We start from the raw sequence: 24,916 nt of genomic DNA on the forward strand, positions 1-24,916 counted from the left end.
TGGTCTGTAAGAAATATCTTAGAAAGATGTGTGATGGGGAACTTTTAGCAACCAGTAATGGGGAGAAACATGACTCTAAAAACTGGATGAGGAGGTCAGGATTAGCTCTTCCACAAATGAAACTGAAAACAACACGGAAGAAAAGTTCTTTGAAGAGCAGATAAGACTGTCTTCTCTGAAAAGTGAATGTATAAAAGCCTTCTGCATTACCTTTCAGAAAATTACTGCTGGCTGAGCTAGGCTCTCACATACCATATACATTGTCTTAAAATCACACCTCCAAGTGTTATCACTACAAACTCACGCACTGGTAGATTTATAGGCAGGTGTCTTGCAAAATGTATGGGAGTGAGCTGCATCAATTCTATAAATGTGATCCATATCTATGGGCTTGGTAGCTGTTATTCTGGCTGAAGGATTAGTGAGATGTCTGACTTAAGGAGGCACAACCTCACTTCAGCTGGCAGCAAAGGGGCTGATTCCTCTGCAGCTTACTTCCGCCAGACAGTGCTGAGCTTCTGAAAGGCAGGGAGAAGAAGGGGACAGCCTGGGATTCTCTGCAGGGACTTTCCAAGAAGCATTTGTAAACCTAGCCGTTGGAAGGAAGGGAAGAGCTCGAACATTCTGCGAAGAAAGAGCTGCTGCCCAGTAACTGGCAAAGCACTAATGTGAAAAGACTCAGCAAAAATTGAATAAAAAATAAAGTTTATTTACCTAAATCTGCAAAGAATTGTCAAGAACTGTCAAGATCTGAAACAACAAATATTCACAGTGCTCAATTTTAACACTTTCCTTCCTGCTTGCAGTACTCTCATAAACATGTAAATCACTTCTGACATGTAAGCAAGTAGTTTTCTGTTACTAGGAACAGCAGCAGGCACAGGTCCTACAGCATGGCAGATAACACAGTGCAGAAAATCCTGGGTATTACAGAGGGAATATGTCTGGGAGCTTGCTCTGCCCCTTCAGGAGGGGGAACAACTGTTTACATGGGTTCATAGTGTTAGGACAAGGGGGAATGGTTTTAAACTGAGATGGGGGAGATTTGGGTTGGATTTAAGGGGGAGGTTTTTTGCTCAGAGGGTGGTGACACACTGGAAGAGGTTACCCAGAGGGGTTGTGGGTGCCTTATCTCTGGAGGCATTCAAGACCAGGCTGGATGTGGCTCTGGGCAGCCTGCTGTAGTGGTTGGTGACCCTGCACATAGCAGGGTTGAAACTAGACAATCTTTGAGGTCCTTTTCAACCCAGGCCATTCTATGATTCTATGATTCTCCTCTTGCCACTGAAGTCCTTGCTCTGTCAGATCCCATTCTCAGTGCCATGTGTGCTGCAGCTGGTTGGGTAGCAGGATTTTAATAATTGCATTTTGCTATTCAGAATGTTCTTACTCAGTTGTTATTTTGGGAAACTGCCAAGCTTTTCCTAAGGAAAGCAAACAGAAAGGAAATGCCAGGATTTTTTTGGCGGCCTACAACTCAGCTAGACCAGAATGGAAATTCATGATGAAAATAAAAGGTACTTCTCTAGCCTCCAGCTTTCTCTATGATGAATTTCAAAGACTTGCTGCTTTAGAAATAATTTCTTATTTAAAAGAATATTAGCAGCTTTAATATGTGGGTTCTCACCAGATCCCTTACTACTTTGGGAATGTTCAGTCTACTTAAATTAATATGGTAATATTAAACTTCTTATTTTAAGAAGTTTAAATTTAAATTTAAATTTTTTTGTAAGTAGAAGCACTCAGTTAAACATGTGTGCATTACTTAGTGACTATAATAACCATTGATAAGAAAGCCTTAATTTTTTTTTTTAAGTGCCAATATTAAAACATGCTTTATGCTAAACTCTTCATAAATCGTACTGATTTGCTGTGCAGGACTGAAAATCGCCTGTGACACCTTGGAGGCTAGTCTCAGTCTTCAGATTTCAATTGAATGTTTCTAGCTAGTTTGTGGCTTTTAGAGGAAAGCATGAGTTTACTGCCACGTCTGGAAACTCTCAGTACTTGAAACTACAAATGGCTGCCCATGCTTTGCCATACACAGCCAAGTACATGAGAAAAAGTTTCCTGGGGGGGGGGGGGGAAAGGAACTGGGAAAATAGAGCAAAGTACAAAAACTTTATAAAGAAAACACACTAAAATTGCCCATTCAAATTGCTCCTGCTTACAAATATTTTTTATGCCAAAGAGAACTAGTCTAGATCCCAATAACTGAGGGCTCTTTCTAGGATTTTCTTAAAGACATTTTAAAATACTTTGCAACTCATCACTCATTCAAAGTAAATGCCATAGATTTCCATTAAACAATTCTACAAGAGATATTTTACCACCCTTAAAAACAGATTTCAGGGTTTCTCAGAGGAAAAATGGAATGAAGTTCTGAGTCAGCCTGCCTCCCCACTGCTCCATTCAGCAGCCTCAAAAATCCTACATAAACTAATTGTCAGCACTGAACCCCACTTCCTGGGATTTCACATATTTAAAGAAAGAAGACAATGTACAGAAAGCCACAGTTTTAATGAATATTTACAGGCTGTAGACTATAACCTATTAAAATAAGCAACATTACTTTACAGTAGGCAACTTTGCTGGCAGTTATTAATTAAACGCTTGGATACAAAGATTCTCCTTAGTTACAGGCAGATTTAGGAAGAAGAGATTATTCAAACCAACTTTTCTAGACCGATAAGAATAATTTTGCTTTTAAATTGTCTTATGCAAGAACTGTGCAGTGTTTGTGACATTGGAGAGCTTAATAATAAACGTATGCTTCTGAAATGAAATGGGAAGAGATGAATATATAATATTCATATTTTATAAATAAGCAGCATATTTCAAATATCTTATGCAGTTCAGTTCTCCTACAAATACTTGCTTATTACTCAGAATAAAAAAAACCCAGCCAAACACAACAATATTGCTCAGCTGTTTAATACTGCCTGAAATCCCTTCTTACATATAGGAATGAATATGTGCTACAGATACATTGCAAATACTAAAAAGAAATCAGAAAAGACAGGCAGAGGCATAAGGCAGAGTGTGGAAAGAGCATGTTCACAGTAGGCCCCGGAAAATAAAGGTGTAAATAAAGGAGTGTTTCAAAAACAATACCTTTTTTAGAAAGGTTTCTAAGAGCAGAGAGATTTTGGTCAGGACATAAACTTGACATGTTTCAGACTTGCTTGCAGTTCAAAAAGATAGACTTTTGAATGCATACATGCAGTATGTTAACTACAATTTGCAAGAATATCTCGGTGATGATCTACAAAACATTTTTAGTATGCAGAAAAAAAATCATACAGTTGTGATGGACTTGCAAACTTTCCAAAAGAAAACAAATCTATTTTGGTTCTCAGTATACATTTAAAAAATATATTTAATTGCTGTATTTCAAATTAGTGGAAGTCTAAAGACCAATGACCATTACCTGATTATACCTAATATTGAGAAACAATTCATAGTTATATAATTAGTTGTTGGAGGTTAGCCATCCGTAGTTACTCAAAACCTCGTCTTCCAAAAGGTAAATTTCCTATGGAAAACTGCTGGTGAAACAGAAATGTGGAAGAAAAACAGGAATAAAATTGGAAAGGAAGTCCTTTCACAAGAATTTTTAGATGACCACAGAACCACAGCTGATAGGAAAACCAACTCTGGTTGAAAACCTTCCTTAATTTACTGCATATCAAAGGTAGCATGAAAATGAAAAAAGGAGTTCTTAACAGAGGCTAGAGATGATGCTCTTATTTCATAGGTTTAATATGGTACATTACAATCCATCAGCATTTTTGACAGTAACTCAAAACTTCTTCTTCCAAAAGGTAGATTTCCTATGAAAAACTGCTGGTGAAACTGTCTGGGTAGTTTACAGCTCAGCAAGGGAATTCCCTGGTGTTTAATATACAGCTGAATATCAAGGAAATCCCACAACAATGAAACAGCCTTTCATGCTCAATGTTCAAATACAGTTCAATGCCCCAGGTAGTTGTTTGGCCTGACTTTTGGTCAGAAAACCAAAACAACATGCAATGAATATAGAAATAAAGACTACTGAATAGATTTAGGGAAGAGTAAGTCAGAAAATGCCATTTCAAATATTGCAAATTTCATCCTGTTTCAAGATTACAGCTTTTGCACTCAACTTCATCTATTAGATTAAAATGTCAGTAATAGACATTTTAGGTATACATTTAAGGGCTAACTGGTTAGTGGACAGATGTTAAAAGGAGAACATTATGACAGGATGGAAGTATTTATGGACATTAAATATTTTCACACTGATGTGACAGAAGTGCAAACAAGATCGTCATAATTTACAGATTATGATGGCCTACTTTCTGTTCCCCCACTTCCTTCCCTTTGTTCTCTCTCCTTTCCCTTCTCTCACTAATTTCAAGCCCCATACATGGATCAAATTCTGTTTAAGAAGCACCATTCAAGAAATAATATGGCAATGAAAACTAGAAATACAGACAGTTGAAAATGCTTAAATTTACTGGTGACAGGTCACCTATGGGCTAGTAAGAAGGAAAGTCGTTGATCCTCCTGAACAAATAGAAGAGGATGATTATTGACAAGTTTCCTCGGGGTTTAACTGATAAATTCTCTGTTCATCCTATGCACATATCCTACAGAGTCATCTTTAAAATTTTTCTAGTTCAGCTACATGACCCAATACAATGCCTTTATAAGTAAAATTACTATCCCTGCAAAAGCACTTGTGGTAACACTCGTGTTAGAAAAAGCAAGAACAGTAACATCAGATCAGCATTTTGCAACATTCATTACAGAATGATACATCTGCATATGCCTGCATGGCACATCCTTACACTGGAGCACCAGGTAAACAAACAGCCAGTCAGATGACTTTAACCATTTATTTTCTTTAACAGGTGTTGCTGAGCAGAGCTCAGTCCTTTGTTTTGCTTTAGGAACCTTCACTGCTATCAAGGAGAAACTCATTGTGCCACCTGCTTATAGAGCAGCTGCAATTAATGGTGCAACATCTTCTTAATGACCACATCTCAATTTCACCTATTTTAAAGACAGTTTGTGGAAACTAATTAATTAATTATTGTCTGCAAAGCATGTTGAGATCGTCAGGTGAAATCCATTACCCTGGCATGCCTGACTATTTATTACAGATCAGATGAAAAGGGAAGAATAATTGTAGGCTAGTGTGAAAGCTTGAGCAGAATGTCCTAAAGAAAAGATGAACTTAGTTAATAAGTAGTTGTATGTAGCTTTTCAGGAGAAAAAAAAAATTAAATTTAGATATTATGCACATTACCAACTGGAGCAAGATGTCTGAAATAGCAGGGAAGCAATTTAAGTAAAAAAGCTCAAACCTCCAATGGAGCAAGCAAGTGAAGCAGATAAGCAGTTCTAGAAACCTTGTAGACCCTGGATAGTAAATGGGAACTGAAGTAGCAAACAAAACTTAATTTCTAGATCAAGTACAGCAATTACATAAAAGAAAAAACAGAGGAATTGTAATTAAAGTGGCTACTAGTTAAAAGAGTGATAATTTCACTAAAAATGTCATTCTTTAAAATATTGCATTTTTAAAAACTACTTTAATTTTGAAATCCTCTGAAAAGTTTTTAAGATAAATATGGTGATTCTTGTCTAAAGGTAAATCTTCTGAAAAAAATAAGACATTTGAGGGAGCTTCTAGTCAATAGGTAAGAAAGGAAACTGGCATTAGGAGTGCTGAGCCCTGCTTTCCTGCAAGTGGCCGAACATCTGTCTGTCAAAAGGGAAGCAATGAATTAATTTCTTCATTTAGTTTGCTTCTGCATGCATGGAATGGCTGTCCCCAGTAACCTATCTTTATCTCAACCCGTGAGTTCTCACACCTTTACCTTCTTTCCCCAGCAAGAATCTGGGTGGTGCCAAGCTGCCTACTGTGGCTGAACCACAACAGAAACTAACAGAAGCAAGTTAAGAAAAGAAAATCCTTTCTTATTTATTTCTGCAAGGCTTCTTTTAAACTGATATTTTGGTCTCAATGTGGGCTCAATTTTGAATCTTTGTCAGAAAAGCCATACAGTTTAATAATGATCTTTGTGACTTTCTCTCTTTCCTGGTATATCCATCAGTTTTCACTGATACGCATACAGGTCCTCAGTGAGGCCACAGGATAAATATTAATTCATCATTTGCAATTTGGTTCCACAGTAATGCAAAATCACAGGAGATATTTTTTGGCCTTTGTGGCACAATCAGATCAGGTAGCCACAGTGCTCCATCTTTAAGATCTACTTGTCTGTTAATTTAAATGTAAAAGTTTATTTATAATCTTTAGAAGTTTAATCAGTGTATTTTACAATATTTTCCTAAATTAGAGTCATAGGCTACTTCCAGGACGCAGCTTCAGCCATGGGAGGTGTGAAGACCTTTTGCTCACAGTCTACTCTTCTCATTTTTCTCATCTTCACAAAGACAATGTGATGCACTCATTTGTGAATGAATAAGAATCAGAAAACTGTTATTAAAATAAATGAGCTATCAGTATGCAATTAGCTGAACCCTTCACTCATTCAAATTAGTGACCATTACTGTAAGTAAATGCAGTATTATCAATGGCTAGAAAAGGAACAGGTTATCACAAGCCTTCCATTCTACACATCATCACAGCATCATTCTACAGATCATTTCCCTTCCTAAAAAATACTCCTCCTGATGTGCATCCAATGCCAGTTATACCCCTTCTCACATATGTCTTTGAGTAACAATAATCTGAGATCTTAACCTGAAGCATGATGAACATCTGCAAGAAAAGCTAATCTCTTGCTAGGGCACAGCAGTATTTTCTAAAACATGGCAGAAGACACCGGGATATAGAAGTAGGTGATGAAAACCAAGCTCTTCAGGATCTCTCCACAGCAGCTTTCTTTGAGAGACCAGCTGCATATTTATGCCAGTTTGCAGCCCAAAAACATTCCTGTGCTGAGCAGATATATACTTTGCATATGTGTAAACATGAGAGTTAGGGAAGATAAAAAATCAATTCACTTGTTTTGACGCCAAAAACAGAAGCATTTTCCTAATTGTAGGGAATAAAAACAGAAACACCACTGAATAAGCACCCAGAGACCTACATTAAGCTACATTCTGGTGGAAAATTTGGAAATATTGAAAAATGTGCTAAGAATGGTAAATAGCATAACGTGCTACTTGACTTACGTTGAAATAAGGATGAAGATGAGAACCTGGAATACCCCGATGGAGGAGAGGTGAAAAATTTATTCTAAGAATACTTTGGAAAGTAACTGCCTTTTGATGTAAACTAGTACCTTTCATATAAACATTTCTTCTTATGAAGTGCCTCTCTGATCTCAAGAGCTTCCCTTGAGTAACTCACAAATTCATGCCAGTAGGGATCTCTGCACCAGGCTGCTATGCATTCTCTGCATATGCACTGCTAAAAATCACATTTTCTACAACAGTTCGCATGTGTGCCCTTACACTGACTAAAAAAAAATATTCAAATGTTTGCCTCTTTCCTTTAGATAAAAAATAAATACATCATTATACAGAAAAAAAACCAGCACTTGTTCCTGATGTAATAATAGGTGGCTTTTCACCTTCTTTCTTTGTGGCCAGCAGGGACAGGGAGGCGATTGTCCCCCTCTACTCAGCTCTTGTGAGGCCCCATCTGCAGCACTGCATCCAGGCCTGGGGCCCCCAGTACAGGAAGGATATAGAGCTCTTGGAGCAGGTCCAGAGGAGGGCCACAGAGATGATCAGAGGGCTGGAGCACCTCTCCTATGAGGAAAGGTTGAGGGAACTGGGATTGGTTAGCTTGGAGAAGAGAAAGCTCTTGGGAGACCTCACTGTGGCCTTCCAGTACTTGAAGGGAGCATACAAACAGAAGCGGGGACGACTGTTTAAGAGGGTGGATTGTGATAGGACAAAGGGGAATGGTTTTAAACTGAGACAGGGGAGGTTTAGGTTAGATATTAGGAGGAAGTTTTTCCACACAGAGGGTGGTGACGCACTGGAACAGGTTGCCCAAGGAGGTTGTGGATGCCCCACCCCTGGAGGCATTCAAGGCCAGGCTGGATGTGGCTCAGGGCAGCCTGGTCTGGTGGTTGGCGACCCTGCACATAGCAGGGGGTTGAAACTAGGTGATCTTTATGGTCCTTTTCAACCCAGATCATTCTTTGATTCTGTGATTCTAGCCGATGTAAAAATGCTTACAGCTATAAAGAGCCTTCTCACGTTCTGAAGCTGCTGCCAGGTGCTGGTACATCCACATGTACTATAGCTCGGAGGCACAGCTTTCAGGCAGGAATCTTTCATGCAGCACATTATTTTGGTCAATCATGAGTAGTAGATGATTGATACTTGATAAATATTCTTGACTTTTATCAGTGATAAAGAAAATGATTTATATCATCTTAATTGAGGCAAAAACAGCTGTTTTTTTGGTGTTTTTGGTTTGTTTGTTTGTGCAGTGGAACAAGTGTTAGGCATGTGACAGGTAAGATTTTCTTGATGTTTACCTGACTGAATATGCACATGCTGAAATGCAGCCTAAATCAAAAACAGTATTTTCCAGAGAATAGAGTTATTTTCTTTTATATTTTCTTGTGTCTGGCAAGAGAAAGGAATAATGTGACAGAAAGGAATGGCAGAATATGGTGCAGAAGTAGGGGAGTGAACTGTCCTCCACATTTTATTTGGATAAGACTGAAGTATTTCTGCTTGAATGCTGAAAAGAGCAAACAACTTCATGGGCAAGAACAAACATGGAAAAGGTTAAAGCAAATTTAAACTATTAAAAACTCTTGAGAAGGTGGATTCTAGATTAAGCTCTCAATGCTGTGCTTGCTATCCCCAGTACAAGTGCCCCATACTATGCACATCTTTACAAATCACTTTGGGCTAATATTAACATTTATAGATGGGAACTTACATGTTTAATTTCTGTGGTATTAGAGAACTTCCGAAAAAGTCTAAATAATTTGCCATAAGATAAATAGGAAGTTTGTGTCCTAAAAGGAATTCGCGTGCCACTCTTCCAAGTTCTACACCTATGTTTTTAATATATATATTTTTTAATGTAAAAGGTATTTGCATGGAATAAGAAAGCATTCTAGCATTTTAGCTAGTTCCAGAGGATATTAGCATAGGAATACATTTTTAATATTTACAGCCTTCTAAATCATCCCTTACTTACCTATAAAATTAAAACTTATTGAAGTCTGCTACTTTCTGTCATAAAAGACTTAGCAAATCTATCAGAAAAATAAGCAGCTTTTTGAATTCCTCTTAAATGACTCGCAATAACATTGAAGTACCTATTGAAAGCTTTTCATATGTAAAACTCAAACCGCTTCATAAATGTGGGAATAACACTACTACATCTACTTTTATCTGGGAAACCACAAATGGACAGGGTGTGTGCATGCGTGTCACACCACTGTTCTGTGCAGGGACATCTGAGTCAGCCCTGGCTCATTACTTTTAGGGCTGGAAGCAGCCTGGTCACGCTAATGCTAAGCTCTGGTGAGGTGAACCGCCCAGCATCTTGGGAATCTTCTCTCTGTACTTGACCATGCCATGTATACAAATCCTCAGAGCCCAATGCATTTATAGCTATTTTGAGCATCCCAGTCCCTGTGAAAGCAGTTCCTGCAGCCATGCAGAGCCCAGCTGAGCCTCCTGGTCCTGCATCTGCAATCCTCTTTACCCTCTGGCTCACTGTCATGTCAGATGATGAGATGCACAGACACAAAGCTCAGGCATGGCTGGACTGGACTTGCAGAATGGATTTCTCCAAGCAAATTTCATAATTTAGAGAAAAGGAATAGTACCCAATAGTACCCAATCTTTGAGCAGTTATGGGTTAGATACCCAATGCTAACCATGAGGCTAGGAGAGCATGATCTGAAGTCAGATGTATTCTTACGATCAGCTCCTTGAAGATGCAATACTATAAGGCTTGTGATATACAAGCAATCAGATTTCATTATCGTAATGATTCCTTCTTGCATCAAAATCCATCAATCTGTTACTCTTATCAACATCAGTGGATTTTGCAGCCTGGAAATGGATGCAGAGATAGGATAAGATCTGGTAACGTACTGTGAGATTCTAATGGACACAAATATTGACTACAGGAGTATGTTTATGCAGTTATTTTCCAGAGTAACTTCCAACAAAATCAATTAGGATATTATATCTGAAAAGAAAAGCAATGATGTGGCCTATGGAAAGGACATGAGAATACAGATCAAACAGCTGCCTAAGATAAAAGGTAAATAAAAAGTAAATAAGGTAAATAAAAAGTAAATAAGAATCAGATATAAAAAGTATCAGTACAATTAAAATATCAGAATCATGACCAGTCTAATGGAGAAGATTGTGACTACATGAATGAGCTCAAAATTACAGCCTTGCCACTGGGATTTGGCTCTGCATCACAGCAAACCTAACTGAATTCAGGGCCAAACATTCATTACCCTTCAAATCTCAGTCACAAGGCACCCAAAAGCCCGCCTGAGAATGAGCAAGTCAGCAAACACTGCTGATCCTCCACAACATCACAGAATCAGAACCACAGAATGTCAGCGATTGGAAGGAACCTCAAAAGATCATTGATGAACACTTGGCAACAAACAAAGGGAATATTTAATTTGAGATTTTCTTGGTTCTGTTGTTTTTAGCAAATCTGAGAAAGAGATGGTATAATATATTAATATTGAAACCCTTCCTGAGCAGCCTGCTGACCTTCAGGACTAGCTGTGACTTTGAAATTAATTAAAAATGTCCTAAGTGACATGCCATCATCAGCTTTCATAATGCATTAATTTAGCTAAATATGTTAATAATTACCACGAAAGGATTTTCACCGATGTCACACTCAAAGCACTCCACATTTCAGCTCCTGTAGCACACTGCTTGCTGAGGCCACTGCTGATAGTCAGCTTTCCAAAGAAATTCCAGAACATGTGTGTGAATGTCCATTGACATAAACACTGTGCAACATGTTTACACTTTTTGTTTGAAGATAATTTAACATCACTTTTTTTCCCCATCTTTTACAGGTAAACAGATTTCCTCTATTGGGTTTACACAGTTTATAGCAGTTTGTCTCGTTTTACTGTTTCAGACTAAAATCTCACCGAGAGCCATAGATAAGCTGTTTAGGAACAAGACAGGAATACATCCATGCTCATTATTCACATTCCAATTGCTGTTGACTTTATTCATAGCTAATGAAAAATATATATACTATGAAGCAAAAAAAATGATTCAGTGTATTTTTACTGTAACTCACCACTGTAAAAACTAAACTTTGTTACCTACTCATATGCAGTTAAGACTCCTCAACAAGCCTGCCAAAACCCAGTCTATTGAGCAAGGAAAAATTCTGCTTACACCTCAATCCATTTCTTTCTGCATACGTTAAATTCTATGGATCCCATACAAACAATGTGAAAATAAGCAGTTTTTATAAGTTCCATTTTGTTTTTTTTTTAAAGCTGGAACCTCAATATGTGAAAAACAGTTAAACGAAATGCACCAAATAGAATGTTATTGTTACTTCTGAATGTCTTTAAAACAAGACAAGGAGTTTTCTGCATTTGGAATTAAACCACAACTTTTCATTTCTCATTCAGTACAATAATTTCCTATCATGTAATGTTATAAAATTATGCTGCTGGAACATTTCAGTCAATGTACTTTGCTAGAAGTAAAGAAATAAAATCTTTAAATACTTAGTTCTTCATGTTCTTTTAAAAACAATTACAGTTATGGTCTGTCAAATATCATCACCTAATTCATGTTTGATATACACGACTAAGATTGGTAACTTCAATTTTTGTAATTAAATACTATTACTACAAATGTCAGAAATTAGAGCTTTCCTTTTCCAAACATCTGTATTTTTGTTATATGTATAGTCTACTACCTTCGACACAGCTGTATTATGAACTAGTGAATAATAATATATTAAACTGAAATGCTTTTGCTTTTGGCTTTCATCTCAGAGGACTATTTTATATCATGAATGTAGCTAGCCACCTCCTCAGATAATATAAGCAATGTCTCTCTATGAAATTTAGCAGACAATGAAATTGTGATCCCAAAGATTTTTGAAACCACAATAACAAAATTCAGAACCAATATATCTACGTACACACTGTTAATGTGGGCATAGTGTCATAATTGTCCATTAAAATATTTGTCAAGGTGTTGTTTTTCTAAATATTTCAGAATACGAAACATTTTAAAAAGCCCAAACCTATAAACTATTTTAGACAGTTCTATCACAATAGCTAAATTCCAGATGATCAGATCTTACTGTTTTTTCTTTCATTTTGTTTGCTTGCATGCCAGCATGCATGAAAAAGTATGTAAGTTTTTAATACATATTTTGCAATAATTTCAAAAGCCTCAGAGTACACATTGAGAAACTCCTCTATGGAATCTATGGAATTTTCCTTGTGTATAAGTAAAGCAAGCATGTGCCATGTGGCAGAAAATAACAAAGCCTCCATCCCAAGAACAAACTCTTCAGGTTTGTTAGCAGAGAACTCAATAATTTCAGTTCAGGCAAGTCAAAGTAAATTAGAGAAAAAATGATTTTTGCCTATATAGGCACAACCAATGCTTGCTCTTTCTGCATAAACGTGAGAAATTTGTCTTGTTCTCTGAAATGGTATTTTTATCTTCTACAACATTCACGTGTATCCACTCCTTTGGGATAGACTTTGTGGAATCTGTTCCACGTGTGCTTCAAACAGTAAAGAAGAACTGAGTGATGAGATAGCATTTGGAGATGGAAAAATCTTCCACCTTCAGTGCCTTGTTTGGATTTCAGATATTCATATGTTCAATTCAGTTATTATTTACAGTTTTTAAAAAGGAAAGCAGTTTACTTATGTCCCGATTAGAGTTAATTTTCTTCCTAGCTGTTGTCATTGTGCTGTGTTTTGGATTTAGGATGAAAACAATGTTGATAGCACACCAATGTGTTAGTTGTTGCAGAGCAGAACTGCACAGAGCCAAGGACATTTCAGCTCCTGATACTGCTCTGCCACTGAGGAGCTGAGGGTGCACAAGATGCTGAAAGAGAACAGAATAGGGATAGCTGATGTCAGCTGGCCAAAGGTATGTCCCAAACTGTGTGGCATCATGCCGAACAATAAAACTGAGGGAGGAGTTGGCTGGGATGGCTGCTGCCACCTAGGAACAGGCTGGGCATCGGTCAATGGGTGGTGAGCAATCACACTGTGCATCACTTGTTTTGTAAATACATACTATTATTTTCCCATTATTTCCTCCTCCACTATACTGTCTTTACCTCAACCCACAAGTTCTAGCATTTTCCCAACTCTGTCTCCCACCCACTGGGGGAAGAGGGTGAGTGGCTGTGCAGTGCTCAGCTGCTGGCTGAGTTAAAGCACAGCAACTTAGAGATGCACAAATCTTTTTAGTTGATCCGTGAATGAAATCAACTAAAGATATACGTTCATTTTGTATTACAAGTTTACTGTGGCACTATTTAATAGAAATGGATAATTCAAATACTTAAAATATGATTCTTAATCATATTTTCTTATAATCTTAATAATTTCTTAATCTTAATAATTTCTTAAAAATCTTAATAATATTTTCATATAATCTTTACAACAGATTCTAACATTTAGATCCATAGGTGTCAATTCTGCAATCATATGTGCTCATTAAGATAATGGAACGTCTCGTGTTCATAAATTAAAGTATTTTAAACCTTTCAGGATTAGGGATCTAATTTTGCTTCGAGAAGAAATGCCTGTAAAGCTTTTTTCAACTTGTCTGAAAAATGAGACAAATTGTACATATAATCAAATCATATAATCATATAATCATATAATAAAATGTTTTTGTAATGAGTCTCTGTAGTTTCTGTATCAATGTAGTTTCTGATCAAGCCAGATCTCTAAATTTCACCCTTGCTCCAGTAAAATTAGAAAACAACATTTAAAATTTCAGATTACTGCAAATAAAACAGAGGATGAGTAAGATGGCCCTATCCAGGCAATATCCACTCTAATCTTTTAGACCTATGAATGAAAATGAGCTATCAAAAACTTGTCAATACAACAAAGTGATTTGACTAGCAATTTGAAAGCATTATCATACTTCCAATGTCATAGTGGCATTTCATACATCAGGGAAGACTGAAGATGATGGAACGAATGAGACCCTGTACTACGTGCACTTCAGGAATGAGAGCAGAAATGTCTGCACATTACAGACACCATACGAAAAACCACAGAATCAGAGAATCTCTTGGGTTTGAAAAGACCTTTGAGATCATCAAGTCCTACCATTAGCCTGACTTACTGAGTCCTTTTCCTAAGCCATGATTCTCACTCCTATATCCATACTCTCAAAAACCTCCAGGAATAGGGAATTACTTCCCTCAGCAGCCCTTTCTACGGTGTGACCACCCTCTTCATGAAGAAACTATTCCCAGTGTCCAGTGCAAATGCCCCTGCATGCATGATGCATGCCTTATTTCCATCCATTTGATACTGATTCCTATGGAGTCATGCCTGACCAATACATGACCGAGTGGAACAAGCCCCTAATCAAGACAGAGTTCCTACATCAAGAGACTGCAGCACTGTACTGCAGCACTTCAGACCAGGAGTGCACCTCCATCATTAAATTTAAATGGTGCATAAGAAATCAAATCATCTCACTAATATGACTTCCAGCTCAAGTGACTGTCGTCATAATTCAATAAGCTTGAAATTCATGAACAAAATAGACAGTGATATCACCAGAAAAATAACCATTTGGCATTATTTAATTCTAGTCATTCACATAATGCGATCATACAGCAGTAGGAGATGAAACAAAGTGATTGCAAATAAATAAGCAAACAGATGTATCAGTCATAATTCCCAACTTCATTTCTATGCTTATTTTTCTTATTTTGAAAGTATTTCCTCAGAGCAAAATAGAGCTTTTGTTACATTTTAAAGCAGCCTTCTGTATATTTGTTTTAGCACATATGGAAGAGCGGGATCCACTGAATGGTTGATATTTTTAGACCTATCTCCAGCAATGACAGGTTACTGACCTCTATCAAAGAGTCACTGTGTAGTCACATATACTGCATATTATGAAAAACTAAAAAACAAAAGCCAAAAAATCGCACAGCCTTGACAGTGACATTTCAGTCAATCACTGGGTTCGTGTGCTATCTACCATTAGTGACAAGGAACTATCAGAAGAGTGAACAGCCCCAGATATTACTGTTCTTTAAGCTGCTGGCTGCAGCCCCAGGTCTGGTGACTGGCAGTCTGTCCCTGGCACTTGAGTGACATTGGTTCTGCTAACGCAGACACTGCTGTCCCCAATGGTTCTCATCAGGAGATGCTGTCCTCTAGCAGTGAATTCTGCACGGCTTAAAAAAGTCTGTGCATAGTGTCTGCGATGCGCAGACAGGTAGCTCTGCTCCTACTTCTTGAGAAGGTCCCACAGAGGATCAGCAGGAACCTGCTTTTCTCTCTGCGGGTTATACCACCTTATCCCTATGTTTAAGTCTGCCATACTGAGCATCAAAAGCCTAGTATGAAAACACTGACTGCAATGCCTTCTGCAGGCGGATGCCACTCAGATTCACCTGAATTAAAAGGTGATGTCTAGTGCTTACCTAGTGCTTAACCCATAAAGGAAGCCTATTGAGCTGAAGTGCAGCCTGCTTGGGAAAGAGTGCCTGCAGCTCCAGGAAACAGCATGAAAATGAGGCAGAGATGTTACACCTGCTGTTTGAACAGAAGGCACACCCGTTTGGCCACCTGAACACACAGCCCTGTGCTACTGTTCTAGCCCGACTGCTAGTGGATGAAGCAGATATCAAAGTTCTCTTTTCATCTCTGAGAGATACAGCACAGAACTTCTCACATTACCTTATCGGGGCTGCATCTCTCACAGCAGAGTGCTTGCAGAAGCAAAAAGGCCTGAGGAGATCTGGTGCTGCAGTTAGCAAAAAGCCCTGGATAAAAGGCACCCCACCAAAGCTTTCTGGAGGCAGCTCTGTGCCTACATGCCTGGCTGTGAGGGCAAGGGTCACACCAGAGCCTGGGCTTGAGGGATTAGTTCTAGTTTTCTTAGGCCTTACATCTTCCAGCAAGTGCTTCGGACTGAGATGTAACTAGTTAAGCCAATCTGCTCTTACCTAAAGTATGAGAACAGCCCATGTGTGTCTTGAAGAAACACCCTCTTTATCTGAAGATAAGGAAGACATTTATGCTTCTAAATACATTTTTGAAAAGTAAGCAGTACAAAGCTACTGTCATATACTAACGCAAACATGTCTGGAACAGTACTGATGTTCCTCAGACATTAGCTCTCATAGCTATAACACTAAATGCATAATCATGATTTTTTTTATCAAGTAAACCTACAGAGATGAGAAAATAACAAATTTGTTATCTAACCCCTACCTGCTCTGTTTGCTAATGTATGTTACACTTTGGCTTTTGATTTATAATTGTCTCTTTTTTCTACTCTTTTGAAATTCAATGCCTTTGTGGCTTGATATTCTCATCTACAAAACTGCAAACACTTTGGTCATATTCTTTGATGGCTGAGGATAAAGAAGAGCATATAAATTCTGAATCTACTGTGGCAGCGCCATTTCTGCCAATCAGGAACACTAAGATGCCAGTCAGCTGTACAGGATACAGACTTAAGGCAAAACATAGCAATGTTTACAGCTTAAGAAAACAAACACACAACAAATGGGAAAAAGATGGCAAAGGTAAGAGAAACAGAGATAGCTACATGCATAAATAACACTACTGTAAATTCAACAGGCTTACTAACGTACAATAAATTTGTTAACTTTGTTTATCAAGCAAACTGTAGCCAGACCTTGCAACTATTTATTTTGAACAGCTGTACTGAGGTGAGTCATTTTATGGATGGCAGTAGGAACTCCTATAAAGTAATGAGCAAAACCCTAGTTACAGCATGTGATTGTTATGACAGCCCTCACTTCTCTCCTCTCTAGGTAAGGTCAATCAGGATAGGATTTCCAAATACAAACGCCTTCTGAGGTCCCAAGCATGCTGAAAATGTGGACTTTAATTTTGGTTGTACAGAATATCACCTGTTCATTAGGAAACACAGATGTAACTTAACAGAAGGCTAAAGGGAAAATCGTGATCACACTGATATCATTGAAAAAGTCTGCACTTGTTTTGGAGAGGTGAATTCTAAAGCGTAGTTCGATTATTACAGTGCCTTGTACTACTCCATGGGGAAAATAACACAGCTACAAGCAAGCTGTTCTGAAATAACTGCAAGTGAAGTACACACTTGTATTAAGAAACTAAATACAAATAACTCAGTGGCATTCACCCCCATTCCTGAACATGAGAATGGGAAATTCTGACAGCAGCTAGCAGGTTTTTGTGCTTCAAGAGTGTTTTCCTCCACATCAGCTGATCTCCACATTCCATGTAGTTTCTATTATACTACGTGAACACTCCTACAGCAGGGTAATGCTCCTTTGAAATGCTACCTGAATAAGTAGTAGAGTATTTGCGTTTCCAAATTCTGATACATGACAAATGAATTTAAAGATTAAAATTGCCCAAAATGTGTTCTTCATTCCTCAGAGCAGCAGTGGCTATGTTGGAAAGTTCTTTGAGATAAAACACTATACTAAAAGATCAAAAAAGGCCGATGGCAATACTGAATGTGAAATGATTAAGCCTATAGATCTTCAGGCAAGATTCTTCCCTGGCTGAAAAACTTGTGAAAACCCAGACAGATCTACTAGGATCTGTGAGGATAGGAATTCAGAAGAACAAAAATGGCTTCAACATTATTGTTTTTCTTTTGAAAAGAAGAAAAAGAGAGAAACAAACCCCAAATACACTGGACTGGCACCTAGAAGCACCATTTTGCCTGAGCAATATCACTTTATGTCAACAGTTTTGTATTTATAGCAGATCTTTACTTATAATCTATTCAGCATGTTGTAGTACAAAGGTATTCCTGAATATGCCTAAAGAACACTTTACGGAATGCACAAGAAGTATAAATGACTTTTTAATAGCACTTTCTTGTTTAGACTGACAAAGATTTATGTCAATAAGAGAAAATGTTTTAATGAAAAATATTGCCACAAAACATATGTATGCGCTTACTTCTCATATACTAGGCAGACATTAATAAATACAGCTATCTGTAAGGTCTGATCTTTACTTTTCCTTATTTCATTTTTAAATCCATCATAGATGTGCAGTATTTTGATAATGCATTAGCACAGCTGTGACACAAAAAGGCAATGCCTATCAATCAGTTCACTGCCTCTTTTCAGATAAAACACAAGCATCAAATACTGGTGAACAGACCTGCAAACCTTTGACATGATAGAAACCCTGTGAGCAAAAACTTCTCAACTGATTACACTATTATTTTTTTTTTTTTTTGGTCAGATTCTCCCTCCTCATGCTAATCCTAGCCTCTGCTTGCTCTTCAGTTTTAGATCCTGTGAGTGAATATAATGTATAGAGAAATGGTGTAGAAGAAATGCACTTAACAGAAGTCCTAGGCCTCTGGTGTTTGCTTGTGCTCTTTTACATCCCTGCCCTCCTAAACTTTCACATCTCAAAACCTCTTCTCCAGAAGTTATAAAAGTTCTCCCATGTGTTAAAAATTCAGGTCAAATTAAGATGATTTCCTGTTAGCAGTTAAATTAGCATTTCCACACACTTCAGTTTTAAGTACAATTTGATCATTAAGTCCTTCTACTCCCCTCTTACAAAATCTGAGTGGCCACTTCAAAGAGTGTCCTATTGATGCCTCTTCTCTTTGTATTTATCATCACTTGTATGACTATGCTCACGCAAACAATGTCAAGGCAGGGGGCGAGGGGGGCAGGTAGGACGAGGAATCCAAAGGCAAATTCAGTCTGGTGAATACCTGACATGATTACTCACTGTGAGCAGATAACAAAGAACAAACACCAAATCATACAGTAGGAGCACAAACAACACATCCTCGTCCAGTGTGTTGCATGTCCCCTGTGTGATTAGAAAAACTGGGACACAACCTTATTCTCTCTAATGAATCTACAAAAGGCTAGCATCATGTTTCACCTGGAAAGTATACGCATGACTGCCATGCTGGTCTGCAAATACCAGGAACCCAAAGGTGGGCAGAAGCAGATGATGAATGCACTTTTAAAATGTAGCTGGTACTAAAACACCTGCTGAAGTCCTTGTTTAGTAGCACATCTTAGCAAGGAAAATTTTGTTCGGACATCTTCAACTGAGAACTTAAAAAATATATCCATCATTTATCAGGGACTCTAGAAATAGCATAATTTTTTTTTTTCAGTGGGATGACTATTTCATTTACCAACCTTCTTCCTGGGATTCAGTAATTTTTTCAGTTTCTGAACAATAAATTGTAGCCCCTCTCTCTCATCTACTTGGACTGCTGTAGTTAATGAGCTAAGATAAGCACTGCTGCAAGCATAATTCTATATCATTGTTCCAATCTCTGTTCAAATTATATTTAAAATAGTTGGCAAAGAGTATTGTTGAGAGTAAAAATGATTGCTTAACAGTCTTCCACACCCATATTCTACAAGTTTCTTTCTGCATGGAGGCATCACTCTTCATATAAGCACATAAAGAGCCTGGTTTTCTCTCATATTTGTATACAGCTAGTACTAGATCATTATTTCTGTATCTATGCAGATATCCAAACAAGGAGATCAATACCATATGATCATTTTTTTCTGTTATGCACATCCTCTTGCTCATGCCTTAAAGTATGAAAACAAATCAAACAAACTGGGGAAAAAAAGAAATCAGAAGAAATTAATTTCCTTTTTCCACAGATGTAAAAAGAGTCAACTGTTTTTATTTACTTGACTTAGGCCAGGACTCTGCAAGACAAGACAGAAATGATACTTAGACTTCATACAATAGTTCTCTCACAAGAACTCAAAAAAGTCCTCTGTAACTTACTAAAGGCCTACATACAGGTGGTCCAGCAAGACTTAATAACAGGTTACACCCTTTTACACTATAAATTAATTCTTTCTCATGGCTTCAAGTTTTGTAAACATTAAAAAACCCAATTTCAGTAGAAACACTTGCCTCTCTTCAATTTTCCAAAATAATCATACATTAACCATCTAGATCTCAATCTTCTTAAGAAATAACTTTTTAAAAAGTCTTACAATTATTGCTGATTTTATGAATCCAGGTTTAAGATGCTACACAATTTGAATAAAATAAATCAGTGCAAAGTGTGGCATATTAACTGGATAGCCTGCAACTTAATACATTCCATCAGGAATCCCAAAAGTATTTCAAGGAAGTCTTTCAATGTTTTCTGGCTTGTGTTGCAAAGCAGTAATCCTTGGGTTGTCTAAACAACATGATTCTTAACAAAACAGGTTTGAATTCTCTCCAGGAAGAGCTGATCCTTATTTGGATATCAATCTAAAAGACTCAGAACTATGCATTCTCTCTATGGTATGTAGGAATGTTTCAGTGGTGGAAAGGGGAATCCAGTTAACGAAGTGAAAGAAAAACATGCATCCAGAAGGACCCTTTGCTGCTATGTCCTGCCCTTTCCCTGTTCCCTTGCCCTGTCAATCATGCTTGAGAAAACAGTACAAGATGTTTGTAAAACCCATGTGCAAGCTTCACAACTTACAGTTTTGAGGCAACTCATGAAAAGTCATACAGGGGAAGAACACTTCATTATTGAAATCTCTGTGTTACTTTATATTAAGAGGAGGAAGATTGACAAAGATAAGTAATCATCTTGATACCATTTCTCAGATGAATAATCTTGTCAGGAAAAACTGCTAAACATTATCAGTTGTGGTTCAGACAGCTCAGCTGGGATGAGTCAGGCTGTATGAACACCTCAAGCTTCCGAGAAGCTAGAAACCTACCAGTGATTAAAGGTACAACTTTCCAAAACACGAGGAATAAGGCTACCAGCTTGTTTGCAAAGTCCGTCATTAAGGTCAGACAGACCTCGCAGCGCTTTCTTCCCCACACGGTTACATCAACATCTGAAAAAGATTCATGGTTCGCGAACTGACATAGTCCTGCCAAACAGCCTCCTTGCATGAACATCAGTTATGTCAACAGAGGAGCAGGGTTGGCAAGCTGTATCATTTGAAGATGAGGTCTAGTTACACTAACAGTAAACCCACTTTGTTGGCAAGTCGGTTTGACCTGAGGCATTCTGCTAACCTCACTCTGACAGCATAGCTATCCTACAGAAGTACTGTAGACTGTGATGTAATGTCATCTTCTGTACAACAAATTCTAATCTTTGTTCAGAAACATATATCACAAGTATGCAGTCCATTGATATAAGACTCCATTGTTATATTGACTGAATTTAGCATGAAGATGATGTGCATAATTTTTCTACAGATCATACATTTAAGAAGCATGTGACAAGATTTTCTTACGACACTATTTCACAGTCAGTTTTTAGTACAGTGTAGCATAGCCTTACATATGGTTTTCCTCTTTAGTCAGGAAAAAATTGCTGTCAGCAAGCAAGTTGCCTAACGTTGTTTACAACATGTCTTCTTAAGGTCAGAATTAACATAAGTAATAATCATTTTAAGGAGTGACACTGTGATGCATCAAGCATGAAAGAGGTCAAGAGTAAGTCCACTAATAATGTCATCTTATCCTTATATATCTCCAGATATTCAAAAGAGTGCACGTTTCAACTAGTTTAGTCTCAGTTATGAATTCTTGGGCTAGTAAATACATACAAATATGTTGAATAGTTTTCTTTATTGGGTGGATCACTGCAGAAGCATTCTCTGACTTGTCCACGTAGGAGTTGGTTTCTCACTGTACTGAGTGTTCAGGTAGTCCAGGGAAATTAATGCCTGAGCTCAGGTACACAGGTGTGGTGCATAAAGTTTTGGTAGTATGAATACTCTCATCTTAACAGTCTGTTTATTTTCCCACTGAAATTGGGAAAATGCTGAAATGCCCATCAAATTTTCTTAGAGCTGTATTGGTTTAGTGTGATTTGCTGAATAACCTTTTTATTCTGTACAGGTTTCTTTTCTCATGTGTGACATTTTTTACTTCCTTTGAAAATTATCATATGACAACGTCTCCACTACTACGTAACACAGAACTCTGTTAAATATAACTACATTTTTATACATGGCTTAGGGGAAGTGGGTTAGCCTGTTTACAAAGTGTTTGCCTGCTGTAGGCATGCTTTAAATACCTTACTTTATCTCACTTAGAAATCCTTTAAACTTTTCCACACATATCACAGAAGAGGCTGAACAACCCTCTATCTTTTAGATTTAACTGCTGCTTCCTAAAGTAACCAACCTGTATCGATCGCTGTGTCAACAGTGTTATGATTGCTGCTCCTGAGGTTGTACTGATCAACTACACAAGCCTTTCAGCTGTCTCATTTGGCAGTGACACATACATCATATCCTCTTTGTAACATGAGAATGACACAGCCTTACGAGAGAGCTAATGTAAAATAGAATAAACTTCCTTTTCAAAAAGAGGTAAGAATCACACTTACTTTTCTGCCAAGCCAAATTCAGAGTAGACATACTCCCTAAAAAGACATTTAACTAGACAGCTCTTGAGAGTCATTGGAGAGGGCCTGGATGGCATATAAACAAAATAGCTAAGCAGAAGTGGAAAAGGACTGGAAACAGTATTTCCTCATGATGTTTCGGGATCTCACAAATCTGAGCTGGCCTTGGCAACAGACTTAACTCTGTTTTCCTTCTTTACCTTTCAGTAGATACATTAGTAGCTCTGGAGCAGCAGTTGAAAAAGATCAAAGTATGACAACCAAGCCAAGTCCTACTGCATCCAAAAGAAGAAAACAACAACTGTCAATTTAAAAGGGACAAAGGGGAAAAAAAAAAAAAAAAGAATTCTCTTCCTTGTGTTGAGAACAGACGATAATTCAAGGCTGTAAATTGCATGACAAATGGTCTAGTGATAAATCTATTGTAGCAACAAATTATATGCTTTATCTAAATAGAGACCTCATAAAAAGACATCCTTCCCTTCCACACGCCCTTTTCAATTCACTTCTATTGCACCCACTTACATGCATATTTAAGTCACAATAGTGTTTACAGAGGTACTTGACTTGGATGTCCTACAGATTTAAAGCCCTTACAGAGCAAAAATAAACCTTTTCCATGGAGAAGAAAGGAGGGCATGGTATACTTGCTAGGAATACTTCTGAAACATCTGTTTCGGCAAGTAACATGGCCCAGAGTCCACCTCAACACCTTAATTATAGATCTATTTTTTATCTTTATTTTTGTTAAACATAATGCTAGGAAGCAAGAGGCGCATGCACTGTACATACACAGCACCATCTTCTCAATGTGAGTCTTAGGAAACTCAAGATGCAAAAGTCCCTAAGCAGAGGCAAGTACATTTGGAGAAGTAATACTCTTAATACTCTCTGGTACCTTCCCAATTAACTTTCATGGTGATAATGGGCATGCAAAATCACAAAATCACAAAAGCTGAGAATCATAAGGTGCATGAGTACAATGTACATACAGATGTTATTTTTTTCTAACAACAGGATAGCATGCCAAACTGATGCATGTTCCCATTGAATATACTCCCAACTGATGAAGGACAGAAACCTTAGGATTATACCCTGAAGTTGGATAGATCTGTGTCATTTGAGGCATATTCAAGTGAGGTCAAAGCAATGGTATGCTGATTACCAAAAATTTCTCATGGATTAATGGTCAGCAATACAGTAAAATAGTCATAATGCTTCATTAATTCCTTCAACTAATCCCTGATCCCTTGTAAATGAGGTTAAATTGTAAGCAGCCAGATTATTTTTTTCTTGCCAAGGGAGGAAAAAAGCTCCTGATAAAACACCAACTAGATAATTGATACTTTTTTTTCCCCCAGTATTTTTCATGTTTACCTTTCTTGCATCTCGTATCATCTTCCGAATAGTTTCCTTTATGGTGTAAGGCTGTGCTCGTGGGGGATGAAAAAGCAGATCGATATTTGTGCCACCAGAAATTCCAGGCATCAGGTAGGGCCAACCTAAGTCAAGATTTGGAGCTTCCACATCCGATTCAATAGGCCAGTAGGTTCCCGAGGAAGAGGTGTCATCAATGGCATTGTTAGAGGAATAAACTGTGTTTTGGGGAAGTTTATGAACATTGTTCAAAATATAATCAATTTCCTCATCTGCAAGGAACTCTGAACATCTCTCTTTCGAAAGAAATTCTTTGTAGGCTTCTAAACCTCCTTCAATTAGAGCATCAATAGCTACTCGGTACCATTCCTTGTAATGAGGCTCAATAAAGTTGTCTGATCTGCATTCATCATGTAGGGATGATAATAAAGATGAGGTTTCCATTTTCACATATATTTTGTACAAAGTCTCTTATACTTCCATTTGTGAGTTGGTGAAATATACCTGGAAGGAGAGGAAAGTAAAGTAAGACAACAATCAGAATAGTTGTAGCAGTCTAAGTCAGACACATGCACAGATATTATGCAAAATACTTTTCTGATAATATTGCTGACACCTTTTTCTCACACCTTCTAAGAACATCAAAGAGTTTTGAAAATGCTCAGAGATGAATATTCCCAAATGACTATTAGGAAGCTACTTAAGGAGCTTCTTCCACTTAAGGCAATACGAAGCATGTGAAATGATTTGGTGAAAGTCTTCTATTTAAAAGACAGCAGAACACTGAAGATCTGCACCAGTAACACATACATAAAGTATACTCCAGTACACTACTGTAGGCAGTGTTTCAAAAGTCTCTTTATAATAACAACTGACAGAGTAGTGTTGAGAGAAACACTTCAGAAAACAATTATTTCCTAATTTTTGATGCAACACA

General features: G+C 37.6%; 1 protein-coding gene across 1 annotated transcript in view; it reads right to left on the minus strand.

Annotated features, from left to right (window-relative positions):
• The window catches only part of FAM83B (family with sequence similarity 83 member B), a gene marked incomplete at both ends in the record, with an annotated part of 43,462 nt that extends 19,039 nt beyond the window's left edge, over positions 1–24,423 (minus strand). Inside the window, one exon of the mRNA XM_079550816.1 lies at positions 23,980–24,423. Coding sequence (XP_079406942.1) covers positions 23,980–24,423 — 444 coding nt within the window. The remainder of the gene's footprint in view (positions 1–23,979) is intronic.
• Positions 24,424–24,916: the final 493 nt, after the last annotated feature.

This window comes from Tetrao urogallus (genome assembly GCF_951394365.1).
Source record: "Tetrao urogallus genome assembly, chromosome: 2".
Taxonomy (NCBI): domain Eukaryota; kingdom Metazoa; phylum Chordata; class Aves; order Galliformes; family Phasianidae; genus Tetrao; species Tetrao urogallus.